This window comes from Pseudonaja textilis, chromosome 1, assembly GCF_049901715.1.
Source record: "Pseudonaja textilis isolate UNSWEBS1 chromosome 1, rPseTex1.2, whole genome shotgun sequence".
Taxonomy (NCBI): domain Eukaryota; kingdom Metazoa; phylum Chordata; class Lepidosauria; order Squamata; family Elapidae; genus Pseudonaja; species Pseudonaja textilis.
In genome coordinates this window covers 331,063,235-331,080,981 of record NC_141990.1, presented here as the reverse complement: position 1 = coordinate 331,080,981, position 17,747 = coordinate 331,063,235, and the positions used below count along the sequence as shown (strand labels likewise).

General features: G+C 40.8%; 1 protein-coding gene and 1 long non-coding RNA gene across 14 annotated transcripts in view; one reads left to right on the top strand and one right to left on the bottom strand.

The window, feature by feature from the left end:
* The window catches only part of MYO9B (myosin IXB), a 77,903-nt gene that overhangs the window by 12,144 nt on the left and 48,012 nt on the right, over positions 1-17,747 (bottom strand). For all 13 annotated transcript variants that reach the window (XR_015741336.1, XR_015741337.1, XM_087922852.1 and 10 more), the window contains 15 exons: positions 17,147-17,227; positions 16,176-16,286; positions 14,939-15,061; positions 13,250-13,399; positions 12,985-13,154; positions 11,600-12,475; positions 9,371-9,437; positions 8,001-8,131; positions 7,483-7,643; positions 6,839-7,029; positions 5,933-6,031; positions 3,836-4,012; positions 2,822-2,863; positions 1,966-2,077; positions 1,336-1,409 (listed from right to left, as the gene is read on the bottom strand). Coding sequence is in view for 11 of the 13 variants with exons in the window: in XM_087922852.1 (XP_087778978.1) it covers positions 1,336-1,409; positions 1,966-2,077; positions 2,822-2,863; positions 3,836-4,012; positions 5,933-6,031; positions 6,839-7,029; positions 7,483-7,643; positions 8,001-8,131; positions 9,371-9,437; positions 11,600-12,475; positions 12,985-13,154; positions 13,250-13,399; positions 14,939-15,061; positions 16,176-16,286; positions 17,147-17,227 (2,565 nt within the window). In the remaining 2 variants the exon portion in view is untranslated. The remainder of the gene's footprint in view (positions 1-1,335; positions 1,410-1,965; positions 2,078-2,821; positions 2,864-3,835; positions 4,013-5,932; positions 6,032-6,838; positions 7,030-7,482; positions 7,644-8,000; positions 8,132-9,370; positions 9,438-11,599; positions 12,476-12,984; positions 13,155-13,249; positions 13,400-14,938; positions 15,062-16,175; positions 16,287-17,146; positions 17,228-17,747) is intronic.
* The window catches only part of LOC148128415 (uncharacterized), a 101,066-nt gene that overhangs the window by 72,010 nt on the left and 11,309 nt on the right, over positions 1-17,747 (top strand). The window lies entirely within an intron of this gene.

The window sequence follows — 17,747 nt, the reverse complement described above, 5'->3', positions numbered from 1 at the left end:
TGATTCTGTGAGCAACTCAATCTGCCTGCCTACTTTGCCTGATTTTGGGTACAAGTTGCTCTATTTTTATAAAAAAAATCAATATTTATATAAATATTTATAATATTTACATACAAGCCATTCCCAGCCAGTCACACCCACAAATTAGGTCACGCCCACAGAACCGGTTAGTGGTCCCTGAGATTTAAAATTATGAGTTTGATGGTCCCTGTGGTCCAAAAGGTTGGCGACCCCTGCAATAGGCTGACTCTGTACACTGCTCAGAGTACTGTAAAACACCATGAAGCAGTATATAAGTCTAAGTACTATTGCTGAGCTATTTCAGATTAACATGGCCAAAAGGTCATTTCACATTGAAAACAAGCTGAAAGGTACTGTTTTTCTTCAGGTTAAGTGTCTGTTTGTGGATGGTCTTCCATGAATGGAAGACTATTTATTAATATGAGAGGATTCCGCTAACTAAAGCAGGCCATATTGAACTTCTATATTAAAATCAGGCTAAAGCATTTTGCTAAGATGTAGAATAATGGGTGTATAATAAGAAAATAGACACTGGCTGAATGGCTTTGAAAAGTAATGGTGGAGAAATAGAACAGTATTGACTACTAATAGTATGAAATCACAATTTATAACAATGCATCACGTGTAAAAACATTGGCTTCTATGCAAAAAGGGATCCTGGACTTAGCAGGCTTTCCAAGTTTTTATCAGCACAGCTCTCCTCATTCAGTGTTAGATAAATTAACGGTGTGTGTATGAAGCTGATAAGTGATGATTTAGGGTGAGGTATTGTCCCTATGCTGATGATACTCACCCCAATGGTCTGAAAGAGGCTATGGAGATTCTGTCTCATGCTTGGAGACTTTGAGGGGTCTGGATGAGGCACAACAGGCTTTAGGTCCACCTGAGCAAGACTACTTGTATGTACCTGTGTTTTATCTATTTTTATTGTAAGCTGCCTAAAGTCATGTACTGTATGTGAGTTTGGCAGCTGTATAAATCAGTATCAAATCAAAATGCTTCAGTATGAAAACAAAGAAATGAACATCCGTGTTTAAGTAGTAGTATAATTTTGACAGAAAAAGTGGGACTACTTTCTTCAGCCCCTTATTGAGTGGCTCCCTGGATACACTTGGTTGGTTGCTTCTAGAAGCAGGATATCAGTCCAGATCTTGGCTTGGTCTGATTTCAGCCCTTACTGAAATCTAGTGGCAGAACTTTAGTTCTGTTGGGGCTGAAGTCTATCCTTCATGAGTTGTAACCAAAGCCAGTCTCTGCTTTCCCACAGCAGAGACTGTCACGTGGAAAGCTGGCCGGAGAGGGGCTACGACTTACTTTTTTTGCTTGTGAGGATGTGCATCCGCTTTGGATTTTGGACAGGCACTTCTTATGGCAGGTCAGCTTACAGACTAGAAGAGGGAAGAAAAAAAAACCCACCAAAGGCGTGTTAAACAGAACCAGTTTGGTCTTAGTGGTTAAGGCACCAGGCTAGAAAACAGGAGACTGTGAATTCTAGTCCTGTTTTAGGCATGAAAGACAGTTTGTGACTTTGAGCCAATCATCAGGAGACTGAGAGTTCTAGTCACCCCTTTGAGTTATTTATAAAAATAATAAAGATAGGATAAAAAAAACCCAAAACTAAACAAAAGAAAACAATCAAATAAAAATAAAATAAATAATTATAAAATAAAGATTTTGTTCCCAAATAAAAGTCTCCTTCCGCAGTCTTCTTTGTGGGGAAACCTGAGGAATAGGAATGCTTCCATTTTTGGAAGGAGGCAAACCAGAGCCCTACTTCCTAGTCCAATTCAGAAGAAGATTTTCTATGACTAGAAATGACAATTTTATCTCCCTGCTCCCACAAGACTATGCCGCTGTAAATGAAAAGGCTCATTACAGTCAGAAACACCCAGAGCTGTTCAAAGCAAGAGTGTCAAACCCCAGATCTTATAAGCTTGCACTTACTGCTACAAAGACAAGCCTTCTCCATAGGCCAGATGTAGGAAGAGCACTGCTCGCAAGACTGTAAGATGTTCACTTGGTAATTCACAAAGACATGGCCATTGAGTTCCACAATCTGTAAACAGTCACACAAATATCTGAATATATTTCACTTATTTGTTAAACTTGTATTTTTAAGTATGTGTTTTATTGAAAAGAGAATCAAAGGACTATAAAGTAAAAATGTGACCTTGTAAACATGCTGCTTAGTCATTATTCTCTATCCCAATTGATAAAAAAACATATTGTAGTCTATTAGGCATTCTAGAATGGCATTTTTTTCAGGCATAACTCTGGGCAGAGGTGTGGTTTGTCTTTAGAGCATACTATGACTTCCTATTCCATTTAATTTGTTGTACATATTATAAAACTCTTGAACTTGCTTGCAAACCATTTCTCTATAATTCTTGCAATTTCTGGTGGTTCCTCTGGATATACACTTTTTTTCATTTCTGGTGTTATTTCCTCCCATTATGTCAGACTTGCTTTCCCCCAAATGTAGCTCATGTCACACCAGAAGATATCACAACATAAGAACTGAACACACCATAATAATTTCTCTCTTCTCATTCTCCTCTTCTCCACGCATAAGGCTTTTCTTAAAAAAAACAGGGGCCTCTAAACTTGGCAACTTTAAAACATGTGGACTTCAACTCCCAGAATTCCATTCTATGCTGGCTGGGGAATTCTGGGAGTTGAAGTCCACAAGTCTGCCAAGTTGGAGACCCCTGGGAGAAGGGACAGTTCCTAGAACTGGCAGCCACAAAACCCATACCTAATTCAAGGGCTAATATAACACTGAAAATAACAAAGGACTCACCACATGTTCCTGTTTTCGCTTTTTTTTTTGAGCCTTGCTTTGCTGTTGGAAGAGTAAGAAGAAAAAAGGATTCTTTTTCACGTCTTTTCGGTTCTAGCTGAGCTTTCCATTAGAGCTGATTCTCTAATGCTGAAAGGCCAGTTCTTGGCATCCAGCAATACAAAAATGCTTTGCTTCTGGGAAGCAACATAATATTCCCACTTCTATGGCAAACTGCAGCATTGGCACCTTTTACATTTTGAAACTGAATGAATGATTCTGAGGGAACCTGCTGAGCACTTAGCTAGTAGACAGAATAAAAAGGGAGCGTATGACGAACACAAGTCTCTGCTAGTGTTTTCCAAGCTTGGCTATTTCCAGATGTATAGACTTTGTCTCAGTTTCATTTGACAGGTCCTAGATGGTGGGCCTTTTCTGCTGTGGCCTCCATTTTACAGAACATCTTTTCCTTGAAATAAGGTTGGTCTCGTCCCTTTCAGCTTTCCAAAGGTCCCTCAAGACCTGGTTGTGTCAGCAGGTCTAGGGACCTCAGAAGATTGGCAAAATTTTGAGATGGCTCCTGATTAATTAACACCGCTTCTTCTAATTTCTTTTCTGTTCTGCTTTTAGCTTTGTGCCTTTTTATACTTTAAAAATTTCTCATATTCATCTTTATATTAATTTGTATATTTTGCTTTTAAATTTATTTCATGCCACCCAGAGTGACTTGATTGTGAAATGGGAGGTATATAAATGTGACAAATAAGCTCCCACAACTCTCATGCTGGGTATGGAATTCTGGGATTTGGAGTCCACAGACATCTGGATATTGCCAAGGCTGGAAAATAATACTCTGGATTGTAGTTAATTGAAGTGATTTTAGTTTGTGTAGAGATAATAACAAAGAAATAATAAGGCACGCAATCCCCCTTTATAAAGTGAGTCAAAAAGAAAACCACCCGTATCAAAACTTTCCATGAAAAAAAACCCAATCTTTAAGAATACAAATAGGTTCCAAGAACACAAATGAGAGACCTTGTGTTGTTCTGGCTCTTCTTTTTTCGCATAGCTGCGGGCAAACTCATCCAGAAGAGACTGGAAAAGATTCAAGACCAGCTTCACGTCCTTCTCTTCTTTCTGTTTTGCCATGTTGACCACGAGGAGTTGGTAGTTTTCCATCAGGTCTCTGTAGCCAACATGGATCTGTCCGTTCTGTGGAAAGGTGGTAGAAATAAATAGGGATGTTGAGCTGGGATGCATCAGCGGCCTGGGGAACAGGATGTTTCCTCATCTGTGTTCCCACAGCGCTCAATCATAAGCACAGCATGTGTGCACCACATTCAGACATTTTCCAAAAGTTATGGAATTTTCAGCCAAACTCAAGCTTCTTCAGTACTCTTATGTTAGGCAGTAAATTCGGGAAAAGAAAACACTTTAATGTACAATGAACTTATGAAACGTAGGAGGATATATTTGAAGAGGTTAAATGGGTTTAAAGGGGGGATCAAAGGAATTCATTAAAGAGCAGGAGGAGGCTTATAACAGTAAGTCTGGGATAGTAAATAAAGCCTCCCTGTTTGGAGGCAATCTATCTCTGACATGTCAGATTTATGGGAAGCAATAGCAGCAGATTGTAACCTTCATCCTTTACTTCTGAAATTTAGTTTATCTAGAGCAGGGGTGTCATACTCAATTTCATTGAGGGCCACATCAGGGTTGTGCTTGACCTTGGGGGACCAGGGTGGGCATGGCCAGTTTGACATCACTCATGTTGGGGGCGCCTGTGGTGGTCTGAGTACTCTGCTACAGAAAACAAACTCCTGAGCTCCATTTTTGGTGTGACGGCCTCCTTCAACCCTCAGCCAGTGAAAACAGAGCATGGGAGGGCTGCGCAGGCCAGTCCTTCATTGTTTCCAGGTCGGCCTGGTGGGTCAGATCTAAGCACACTGCAGGCTGGATGTGGCCTTGAGTTTGACACCCCTGATCTAGTGGATTATTGCATTGCATCAAATTTAGATCTGATCCATCAGGGCTACATTAATAAATTTTGCAATCTAAAATGTTGGGGAGATATTAAAGAAGTTAGTGTTTTGTTAAGCAATTTAGAAACTCAGAAACCCAGTGTGATATAAAGAAAAGATGTTACTAGGAGGAAGATATTGGACAAGGATGGAAAGACCAGTATTCATATATAAATACTGTCAATGAAGCTCTCTGGGCTACTTCCTATTTTTTAGCTCAACCTAATTCATAGTTGCTTCATGGGAAAATTGGAGGAAAAGATGGTATACCCGTGAGGCGAACCTATGGCACACATGCCACAGGTGGCACGCAGAGCCATTTATGTTGGCAAACGAGCCTCAAGAAAACTTACCTCACTGCGCATGCGCGTGCCTCACAGCTGATTTTCGGATGGTTTGATGCCTTTTTCAGCCTCCCAGAGGCTTGAAAAAGCCTCTGCAGGCTTTGCAGGATGAATAATAGGTCCGTTTTGTCACTTCCTGTAATACCAGAAGTGATGAAACGGGCCTATTAGTTGGCCTGCAAAGGCTTTTTTCAAGCCTCTGGGAAACCAAAAAAGGCCTCAAACCGGCCGAAAATCAGCTGTGAGATGCAGTGCAAGTAAGGGGGCGGCAGGGGGGTGATTATGCATGCATGCCCAGTCGCACACGCGTATTGCCTTCTGGGTGCTGGCATGCGAGCACGCATGTGCAAGCATGCGCACAATTTTTGGCACAGGAGCCCAAAAAGGTTAGCCACCACTGGTATATACATTTACTTGAAGCTTTTGGAAGAAAAGTGGAATATAGTTACAATGAATAACATGGTTACAGTTATAACTGAAAAAAATGGAATTTCAGTGCAGATTTAATACAATGCTTATTTCCTTCTTACTAACACAAAACTTTACAAACTGAAGGCCTAGCTATTGAACACATTATCATTGCTAACACAGGTTCCAGTCAATATTTTAAAAACCCTCCATGTGCAAATGAAGTTGTACTACTGATTCCCCCACAGCTGTCGATGACTTCTGCAAATATTTAATAGACAATTTTGTTTTAAAGCTGTTCTCTTTCATTTAAGCCAGTGGTACTTCATTTTGACATCCCCTCCGCACATGCTACTTACAGGAGCAGAATACATGGTTTTGATATTCCCACGAAACTTCTCAGTGGCTTCAAAAAACAAGCATTCAATGGCTGACTTCTGAGAATGGAGATCATTTATCTGAAGAAGAAAAAAAAAAGGAGGGGTCCAGCTATTTTCTAAAGCACCTGTAGACCAGACAAGGAATAATGGATGGAAACTGAACAAGGAGAGATTTAATCTGGAAATAAGGAGAAACTTTCTGACAGTGAGAACTATCAACCAATGGAAGGAACACTCTGCCCTCAGAAGTTGTGGGAGCGCCATCACTTGAGTCTTTCAAGAAGAGATTGGACTTCCATCTGTCAGAAATGGTGTAGGGTCTCCTGCTTGGGCAGGGGGGTTGGACTAGATGACCTACAAGGTACCTTCTAACTCTGATTATCTGTTATCTGTTAAATCTGGCAATACTTTGTCTGAACCCTCTAGTCGTCATCAAACAAGGGCTAACTGTGGATCCTATCCTCTTCAAGAGACACATGTGTGCTTGGATCAGCCCCATTCTATGGAATACTCTCCCTTAAGACAAAGAGAAGGTCCCTGGCTATTATTCGTTCATAAACTAGCTAAAATAATATTGTCTCAGTGAATATCTGGCTCTTAGGTAGTTTAAGGCCCTTATTTTCATTGCTTAATGGACTTTCAAATATGTGTATGCTATTGTTTATTTTTTATGTTTTTGTTGATTCTATCCAGAGTCCTTCCTTGGTAACTCTTGCAGAATATAAACACTGCAAATGAAGAGAATCTTTGGGGAATCCTGGGGTTAGACTATGTACTCCCAAGTTAGAATATAACTTACCAGGAAAATCAATTACACATTCCATGCATTATCATTGCCTAAATGGGTGCTTGATTTGGTTTTCATACCCAACTGTCATCTCTCACCTTGTTCAAAAGGAATTCATCCAAATATTTCAGCTCACTAGCATTTGCAATCTCCCTTAGAAATGGTGCCTTCCATTTCTCTGGCGCCCGTTTGGCTTTGCTGATCTTAATGGTGCGGTTCCTCTTTGCTTTGCCGAATTCTTTTGTCTGGCGCTCCTCCAACTGGGGGTGATTAGGAGGCCCAGAAGGAGCTGGAAATGGGGAAAAAAACAATGAAAAATGAAGAGCTTTCCTTCCTTTTCCCTCCACAACCAACATGCTCAGCTGGTTTCAGATAAACAGCTTGTGATTCTCATCTGCATTAGAGATGGGAAGCCTTTTAAATTTGGGGGTATCACAAATAGGGTAACATATTATAATACTTTTTTCCCTCCTGCTCCTCATCCGCCCCATCTCTCTACAACAAAATCCTGTTCCACTGATGTGGCAGAGGCTTAGAAAAATGTTCAGATTGTATATTGGAGAGCTTGGGAGGATGTTGTTTGTAGTTTTAAGAGACCTGGGGGTTGTGGCTCCCCATTCTGAACCATATAAATAGTTCTTCCAAGGCATGAAAGAACAAGGTTCTCTTCTGGCAATGGCCTGGACAAAAATAGAAGTTTGCCATCGGAAAGACAGCCTATTCAGCAGGTGCCAACATTTACCTTCTATTGCCTTCTGCGTCACTGTCGGCTCCATTGGCAACATGCAGGAGAAGAGTGGAATAGACTCACTAGTATCCTCGAATACTTCAGAATACTCTTTGAGGTTCTTCTTGTCTGTTCTTTTTGCCAAGAGTCTCCACAATGGACTCTTGAAAGTAGATCTGACAAGAATAGAAAACAGCTGAAGATGAGGTAAATAACAGCAGGCTGGGATTTGAGCTAAGAAGAAAGAATCGCTCCTTCTATGAGGCTGCTAGATCGGCTATCTCAGAACAACCTTTGCTCTGAAGTAGCCCAAAATACAATGCAAGATGAAATTGTGTAGCTTAGAAGGCGGCAGCTTTGGCCGGCAAAAATTAGTGAACCCTGTTTCTCTATAAAGGATCTACTGGAATAGTGATTGGCTGAATTCTCTGTGCCCTTCCCCAGTTCCCAAAACCTCATCTGATTGATTAAACTAGAATTTTTTTGCCACTATCACTGCCTGACACCCACAAGTGTCCACAAGGCACGCATACTTGGCATCTATCTGTTGGCTGGGTCCTGAAGTAAGGCCCACTGCACTTAAGGTAGTAGGTAGCTCCTCAGATTTCTTCGGTGCGATTTTCTTCTGGGTGTTTCCATCACTTTCTACTGTGTCCAAAGATGGCTGCAAACATGAAGAAAAATATGAAAACCTGCCTTAGACCAGGTTATGTTATTACATTAATTAAAATAAATGTAACAATTTCTGGAATATGAGGATGCACAGTTAAAAGCATGAGAACATTCTAGATTGTTTTATGCCAAATGAGCTTATTAATCTACCAAGTATTTTATTTGGCAATGGTTTTCCGGCTATGCGTGCAAAAAGAGGCTTTTTAAAGTTCCATAAGCTGCAGTCCTTTGAACTATAAATACTGAAGTCTGGGAAGTCTAAATACATGAGGCTTACATTTCATCTATTTATTAATTCCTCTTTAAAGCCATAGAAATCTGCTTTGAAAGACATTTCTGCCAAAAAAAAATTCCTTTCAAAGGCTATACTGCAGTTTTTTTCAAGATTCTGTTCTGGTAATCAAATCCAAATTATTTGAATTTTAATCAAACCCATTCAGCTGATTTGTCTTTCAGGGGATTTTCAAACTGGCTGGTGGTTTTTGACAACTGATGTTTTACATGTTACTATCTGTTTTTCCATACCCCACCAACCATTTGGTTAATATTATAGTTTTAACAGCTTTCCATGAACTGCTGTGAATATTACTCTAGGAAAAATGGGATATCAATCGATGTACTGATTTTCAGATTCTTTTGGCACATAATTCTTCAGGAGAGAAGTCACTTTTGAAGTGAAATTAAAGCTGGTGGAATTTGAGCTAGGGGCATTCTGTAGAAAAAAAGTCATTTGCTCTCCGACTGTATTATGGCACTAAATCACCTTCCAAATAAGGCTGGTAGCCAACTTGTACAATCTGATCACTGAATATTCATGATGTATGGAAAACAAAAAAAATCTGTCCTTCTGCCCCAAAAATGTTTCAAGTGCGCACTCCAATCTTCCAGCTGAAGATTTTCCTCTAAAAAAAATGAAGTATTTAAAAAAGCTTCTTAGTTCATTTTTTAATTAGCAGTAATGCCCTATAGTCTAGGACCAAAAAAAGGTCTTCAGATTTAATACTTTGCATCTGTTATCACTGCATGCAAGAATTTGACTGTAAATTGTTACAGCAAATGCAATGTCAGCTCTCCTTAGCAAATCAAATCGTGTATTGGTTTGATTTAAGATTTTTGCTGTAATTTTTTGCTCAAGCTACTGGGAGCTGTTTTCTCTTGCACAATGCTCCTTTGCTGCTGGCTGTAGTTACAAGGACCACAACATGAACAGGTTTAGTTCAGCAAGCAGTACCTGGCTTGTGGAAGTGGAAAGAGTGACCTTGGGGATGTCGTCCAAGGAAGAAGCCGTTTTTTTCTTCCTGCAAGGGGGGAAAAAGATATTTCAAAATGAAACCACCCGGGCTTTAAAAGGATCCTGTTAGAGGCCAATAAGTTGCGATTCTGTGTGGACAAATTTTGACAGATCTCCTTGGCCACTCTTATGCGCTGTAGCTCATTCATTCAAACTGAAACAATTTCAAGGTAGAACTTAAAGGCAGGCAATGCAAGCTGATGAAAATTGTCCTTTTCAAAGAAAGTCAAGACCCATTTGCAGTAATAGAAATAGCACTTAAGACTGATATACTGCTTCCCAATGCTTTACGGGGTATATTTCTTGGCTAAGCACTCTACCCTGAAAGAAACAGAAATGCCCCAGTATTATTTCACTGTATTGCCTGAATAATGCTGCTTAATGAGGAATTGTTTCAGCCTGTTCTTAACTCTTTAGTTCAGAGGTCTTCAAACTTGGCAACTTGAAGACTTGTGAACTTCAACTCCCAGAATTCTCCAGCCAGCTGGAGAATTCTGGGAGTTGAAGTCCACAAGTTTTAAATTTGCCAAGTTTGGGGACCCCTGCTTTAGTTGTATCAGGGGTGGGATTCTACCGGTTGGGACCAGTTCAGGCGAATCCCTTGTTCCGATGTTCAGCTCGCTCCTAACTGGTTCGCTGCGATGAGGAAGTGGGCCCGCCCACCTACCCACCCCTGCTCTTTCCTGTGCTTTATGCCTTTGTTTAGAGCACAGCTGATTCGCAGGAAAGAGCAGTTTGCCGCACTTCAGCTGTTTTCTTCACAGAGGCTGCACTTGAAGGTAAGTATGGGCTTACCTTTTTTAAATGCTGAGCATGCAATCACCAAACTGTTGCTATACTGGTGGAATAGCACCCCTGAAGATACTGCAGTGAGAGTTATCCTACTGATGGTGGTAGCAAATAGCGCTACCGCTTTAAACTTTATTTGGGTATTGGTCTCCCTGGGACAACTGCAGTAAACAAGTGTCCTCTGCATATTAGGCAATCCTCACATGCCTTAGTTTGCTCTGCCAATCACCCGAGATGATGATGGTAGATGCAACTAACAATAGGTGAGGTTATTTTGCATTCTGTGCAAGTTTACTTTTGGTACAAAATGCACTATAAGTGTGGATCCATCCACTTCTGTGATTTAGAAGAGAGATTAAAACAACAAAACTGCAAGTATTTAGATTTGTATAATTTCATCAGCACTTTCTTAAGAAAAAATATTTTGGATAGAAGTCACTTCGAAGATCCTTCTCAGCCAAAAAGCAAAATGGGAAGAGCAATAGCACTTAGATTTATATATACGGCTTTATAATGCTTTACAGCCCTCTCTAAGCAGTTTACAGAGTCAGCCTATTGCCCCCAACAATCTGGGTCCTCATTTTACTGGCCTGGAAGGGCAGAAGGCTGAGTCAACCTTAAGCCTGGTGGGATTCGAACTGCCAAATTGCAGGCAACCATCAGGCAGCAGAAGTAGCTTGCAGTACAGCATTCTAACCACTTTGCCACTGCGGCTCATGAATTTAAAATCACAGGTGAAAACTTCAGTTCCCTTTTTCTCATTCTTTCTCTTTTGTCCCTCACAGTCACATTTAGATTAATCTTCCAGGGGCGAAGGGAAATGTATCTTTTAAAAACAGAAGTACTACATGATGGTGGTAGAGTTGTATACAAAACCACTAGTGATTGTATATGATTGCACAGCTTTAGGAAACAGTGGTTTTTACAGGAAACCTAATTCAGATTAGTACAAGTAGTCCTCAACTTATGACCACAAATGAGCCCAAAACTAATGTTGTGAAGCAAGACAGTTGTTAAGTGAATTTTGCCCCATTTTATGATCTTTCTTGCCACAGCTCTTAAGTGAAACACTGCAGTTGTTAAATCAGTAAAATGATTGTTAAGTGAATCTGGCTACTCCATTGACTTTGCTTTTCAGAAGGTCACAAAAGGGAATCACACAACCCCGGGATATTGCAATCATTATAAGAGTCAGTGTTCTAATGTCTGAATTTTGTTCATAAGTGTGAAAAATGGTCATCAGTCACTTTTTCCAGTGCTGTTGTAACTTTGAACGGTCACTAAATGAAGCCGAGGACAACCTGTACTCAAGACCTATCCTTCCCAATTTTTATTTCTCATCCTTTTTCAGGATTAAAGATGCAACGCCCAGAATCTTACTTTAATTTTGCAGAAGAAGATATGGCTGGAGCACTCTTCTCTTCCAAAGATAGGCTGACCAGGTTGTTCTGTCCGCTGACCAGCTGCCTCTTTCCTTGCCAGCGCTCCCGCTTATCTCGCAGTTTGCTTGGGTCGTCCAGGTACCGTTGAATTTGGAAGGAGGGGGGACTGCCTAAGTCCTTCACAGCTTGTGGCTTCCTTTTGTCAGCACGGCTCCGGAAGCTCCGGTTAGCCATCAGACTGTTTGGCCAAGTTAGATCCAGCTCTGTGGGCCTCTCAGGATAAGTGAAGCTTTGACTGGTCCGGATCTTGGGATTTTCCAGTCTTTCCTGTACATTTCCATCCTCTTTTAGCACCCTATTTTCCAGTTTCATTACTGGGCTTGGACTGGGAACCAGTGCGCCACCATCCAAAGGAGGAAGATGATTGTCAGTCCCTGGTGCTCCTTCTTCCTCAACGCATTTGGGGAGCATTTCTGAAGAGGAAACTGCATCTTCTCCTACAGGTTGCTCAAGCTTTTGAACCTCTTCTTCCTGAGGGGGGCTATTTTCCCTGGTAGGGACTTCGGGGGCCCCCTCAAATGCTAAAACAACTTGCTTATTTTGCAGCTTGTTGTGCTCCAATCCTCTTTGTCGGCGGCACTCCCGTTTCTTCCGGTTGATCTTTTGAGACTGAGGAGGAGACTGGCTTTCTGCTTGGGCATTTTTGGATCCATCACCATCTGCTATCAGCCCAGATGTTTTATCCAGCTGCACCTTGAGCTCAATAGCCACCTGCTCTGAGATGGGTTCCTTTGGCTGGAGCAACTCATTATCTTGCTTTAAAAGTTCCTGTTTTATTTCCTCTTGCTTTTTCTCTGCAATCATTTGACGAAACCTAAGGGTTTAAAGCGGGAGGGAAAAATAAACAATTTACCCAGGAATGGTTTTGGGGTGTTTGTGTATATAACTTTGAGTCAGTCTTGACTCCTGTATTGGTCTCTGCAGTTTTCTTGGCAAAATATTTGGAAGTGGTTTGCCACTGCCTCCTTCCTGGGGCTGAGGTAGACTGACTAGTCCAAGGTCATCCAGCTGGCTTCATGCCTAAACTGGGACTACAACCTCCAAGTTCCTAGACTGGTGCTTTAACCACTAGACCATACTGGCTCTCTCAAGAATAAAAGTTGCAGAGTCAAAAAAAAGAAAATGCCAAGCATCCTTTTATTACCACGGCTGCCTCCAAAATCCCAGACAGGATGAGAAGGCAAAATGCAAAATCTGATCTTTGGCTTTGAAGCATTTAAAAATGAAATGTTGTACCTGATGAATCTCTGGTTTAATCTGAACGGATTCTTCCTATTTTATCACTTTAGGCTGAAGCGATGTGTAAAACCACGTGTTGCTCACCTTTTGCGCTGCAGATACCCCCGTACCAGAGCCTGAAGGAGACAAACCCTCTTCTTCTGGTGCTGGTATGTTTTCCTTTCTCGGTATCCACGCCATACTGATTGAATATAAATAGCAGCATTTTCTTTCTCCAGGGCCCTCCGGACGACACAGTAAGAACGCCAGCGTGCCTGCAATCGATACAGAGGAGGAACAGACCTTCACGGGAAGGAAAAGGTGTCTCATAGAAGTGAGGGAAGATGGCAACCACCACCAGGGCCTGTACCTGCAAGGTAATCGCCGCTTGCCGAGTCCGGAGGAAGCGCCTCCTCTCCAGCACCATTCGCAGCCAGCTCTGGAGGACAATGATCTTCCGGATGACTTCTTTGTGAAGGGTGTCCTGGAGCACCTGTCGGGTGGCTTCCTTCATGAATACCTGGAGGGCAGGAAAGACACTGTCAGTGTTCTGAGTAACGCACCCATTGAAAGCAGAATTCCTCCAAGGCAGGTAGATTCTTCAAAGAACGTATTTATTGGATACATCATATCGGCACAGCCAGTGAAAACCAACTCTAAAAGTTCCAGTGGTTTTCACCCACTTAAGAGTAAAAATCCCCCCTCCCAGATGTCACTGGTCACATTGAATATTGAATATAGTTAGCAGGCTCTTCTCCTCTTTCAGCAGCCATCTGTTATGATGACCTTGGTGCCCACAGGAAAACTTTTTGTTTTGACTGTTAGCTTGGCTATCCCTTCTCCCTTTCAGGCTTTGTGACAACTATGAGGCAGCACAAGATGGCTTCAGCCAGGTTCGCTTCAGAGTTGACAGAGACTTCTGATTATTCAATGTTTTGAAACTAGCAAATAGCAACAGCAGAGAGCTACAGAAGCTTCTTGGATGAGAAGTGTTACGTCTTCAAAGAAGAACAAGAAAGTCCAGTTGCCTCTTGAAAAAGGGATAACAATAGCAATAGCCCTTAGACTTATATACTGCTTCACAGTGCTTTACAGCCCTCTCTAAGCAGTTTACAGAGTCAGCAACAATCTGGGTCCTCAAGCAGAGTCAACTTTGAGCTGGTCAGGATCGAAGGAATTGAACTCATGGCAGAAAGAGTAGTTAGCCTACAATACTGCATTCTAAGCACTGCACCATCATGGCACCATAAACTAGCCTCTCATATTTATTGCAACCAGATATTTAAAGAAAGAAATAGGACCAGGGAATTCTAGTCATTAGGAGGAATGCACAGACATTGAATTATTACTGATAAGAGGGCAGATTCCTGATCCAAGGCACATTAAAAGTGGATACAGGGCAAGTGTAGAAAGTAGGAAAGAAAAAGAAAGGGAAAAGGGTATTTTTTTAATTACATACATTTAGTTAAGATCTCAAAACAGATCTGGACATTTTATGGTCCTCTGGTGATACCTGGCCCGTTGGCTGCCTCTGTCCAGCCTGCATGGATTGCTTTTATTTTGAGGGTGACTGCTATTTTTCCCCCCAGTTTACATATGCACTTATTTGCATGCCTCTGAATCTACACTGTCCTGTTGGTTCAGCCCTCCACAACAGTTCCAGTTTCTCGTGTGACTCTTTGGGAAAATTACATACCCCTGTCTTAAAGGGTGATTTTATGGAAAGATACTACAAATAAAAGTACTTTACATTTATTGCACTAATTTAATTTCATCGTGGGAGATTTGTACAGCTGTAGATATTGTACGGTTAGAGAACAGTTACATCTAACTCTTCCTCCATTATAGACCAAAACAATTTAGCCTGCCTACTCAGATTCCCATTTTAAAAATTCAGGAAGAAGATATGACAACGATCCCAAACAGAATAGCACACACAAAGAGAGGGTCCAGACTGGTCAGTATAAAGAAGGAAAATTCACACAAGATGTTTAGATTTGGCCTTATTCTAAAGACCATGTTGAATGTATTTAGTTTTCAGTTGTTAATTCAAACATACCTTGGTCTTTCCTATTTGATAGCTGTTAGTGTCCAGATTCAGCTTGTTTAACAGAGCATTAATTTCTTCCTTGGAGGCTTTGACATTTTTGGGCAGCAACACTTGAAATTGACCAATAAAATCCTAGGAAGGTAATGCATAAACAAAAGCAGATTTAGCCAAGAACTCATTATCCTACAATGAATTTGAATGTTTTCCTTCCTCCCTCCCTCCCCTTTATTATTTTTATAAATAACTCAAGATGGCAAGTAACAGCATAGACTGCCAGATAGACAAAGGACAATATAGCAACGCATGAATAATTATTTCAACTATCTGATCCAGACCCTGGCACAAGACCTCTGGATATAGGGAGTTATATCTCTGCAAGTCCAGATCAAGGACAATTGAGGTAAACCAAATTGTAACTTACACATTTTTTTTTCATGAGGAGGCATAACTTAGCTGCAAGGATTGATTGGGCTAGATTTGTGTCCTTACATGCAAGTGGTAGCATGTATACACAGTGTTTAGAACAAATATATGACTAAGGAACTCTTTGGTGTTTCAAGTACTTTGAATACAAACAACTCCAGACTTTCTAGGAACAAGACTAAATAAAGAGATTGGTGTTGTATTCTGTCCCAAAGGTGTTTTTTTTCAAGAGGCAACTAGGCTTTTCTCATTTTCCTTTGAAGACGTTTCACTGGAGGTGGGGAATTCCCCATCATTCAGTCAGACCTAAAGAAGATTCTTGGATGAAAAGTGAAACGTCTTCAAAGAAAAACCAGAAAAGTCCAGTTGCCTCTTGAAAAAAGCACCTTTGAGACAACCATGACCTGGATGACTGAGAATCTCCATAGACATTGGTCTTGCTTTCTCTTTTTCCTTTTCTGAGGCACAGAACTGTGAGTCAGGATAGACAAAAGGAGGAGGAAGAGGAGGCATCTGATCCTGGCTTAAGGCAGCATCCTGGCTGTCGTCTTCTGATAAACAGACCTCATATAACTTTTCATCCTTTAGGTTAAACAAACTTAATGTATTTGGCTCTTAATGTAACTACTTAAAAAATAAAGGGGGAGGGAAGAAAATGGAGAAAAGACAAATGATTGAATTCATGATACTGGCTCATTGCCAGGTGACTCCTTCCATAAGGGAAGGATGGATTGTAATAGTAGGAATTCTGAGGATGGTTTTGATCAATCAAGTGACTTTTCTTGGACTAAGGAAAGAAGGCATACCCGGAATGAAAAGGTACCTGGAAGTTAAATTTAGCACTGTAGCCTGATTGTCGGATTCTCACTGTTTCCAGCATTCCTGTATATCTCAATTGCTGAAGTACCAGCCGTTCATCAAAGAACAACTCCCTCTGGAAAAAAAAAGAAAGAAATAGAAGATCAAGAACAATCTCTATGCAGCTGGCCTTCCCAAATGAGAATCTCTGTTCTCATAAATGGAGTTACTATTGCCTGTTGCATTTTCTAAAAGATGAGGAGTATTCTTTATTTAGCTCTTTCAGCCAATAAAACAAATTGAGGAGGTTTAAACTGTTTTGATTATGAAGGTGATTCTAAATAAATGGGTGCTGTACCTTTAAAATATTTAACTGATTTTAATTAGGTTGCTATGTAAATTATGGAGTAATGCCATATTTCTCCAATACTTCTCTCCAAGGAATGTTCCTTTTAAGAAAATGAATGGATCCATGAATATTTTCTTTTCCAGAAATACTATTAAAAATGTATCCACGAAAATTGTTGAAAAGATTGCATTAATTAAAGCAATGAAAAAGACTGCTTCAATTAACTGCCAAGAAGAATTAAGTAGTTTTCTTTCCCAAAATGATACATTTATTCTAAAAAGTATTCTAAAATAATAAAAATGTAAAATTTTCAATGTACATTAAAAAAAAACCTCCAGAAAGTATTAATTTTTCACAATCTTAAACGATCTATGAAAGATTGTAACAATCTTTTGTACAGGGAAGTATCCTATAAGAGTGCAGGTGTGAGCTACTGAGCTTTTTAGTTTTTACAGTTAAGAATACAATGTTTAGTTGGTTTTATTTTCTTTTTATGAAAACTAATCAACTTGAGATTGGTAGAAATTGTTTAGAGGCAACCGGCTAATCAAGAATATAGGATTCCCTATATGTTATCAATTTTAATGCAAGACTTTTATGCAAAGAATACTACTGGCAAGACCCAGGATCCAACGGTGTCCACCTACCTTCTCAGAATTGGAACGGATGCAGCGGATAAAAAAGGGCTCAGCTTTCCCCAAAGTTTCTAGAAGCTTGTTCAAAGAAGTCTGAAATGAGTCACAAAATAGGAATTTATCAGCCAAGCTTAGAGAAAGAACCATCTAGGCCAGGGGTGTCAAACTCAACTTCATTGAGGGCCGTATCAGGGTTGTGTTTGACCTCAGGGGGCTGGGGTGGGCATGGCCAGTTCGACATCACTCGTGTCAGGGGCGCTTGTGGTGGCCTGAACACTTTGCCAGTGAAAACGGGTTTCCACGCTCCATTTCAGGGTGCAACAGCCTCCTGCAACCTTCTGCCAGCAAAAACAGAGGTGAGGAGGGCTGCATGTGGTCCTCCCAAGCTCAGTTCTTGCTGGCAGAGGCACCCTGGGCTGGTCCTTCACTGTTTCCAGGGTAGCCCTGCAGGCCAGATTTAAACACTCACAGGCCTTGAGTTTGACATCCCAATATAGGCCATCTATCTTTCAAGCCTACACTTTCCTTCTATTTCCAAAGAAACAAGATATATTAGAAATACTATCATATGGCAGCAAGATTATGTTGCACTATGCATTTCAAAACATTGTAC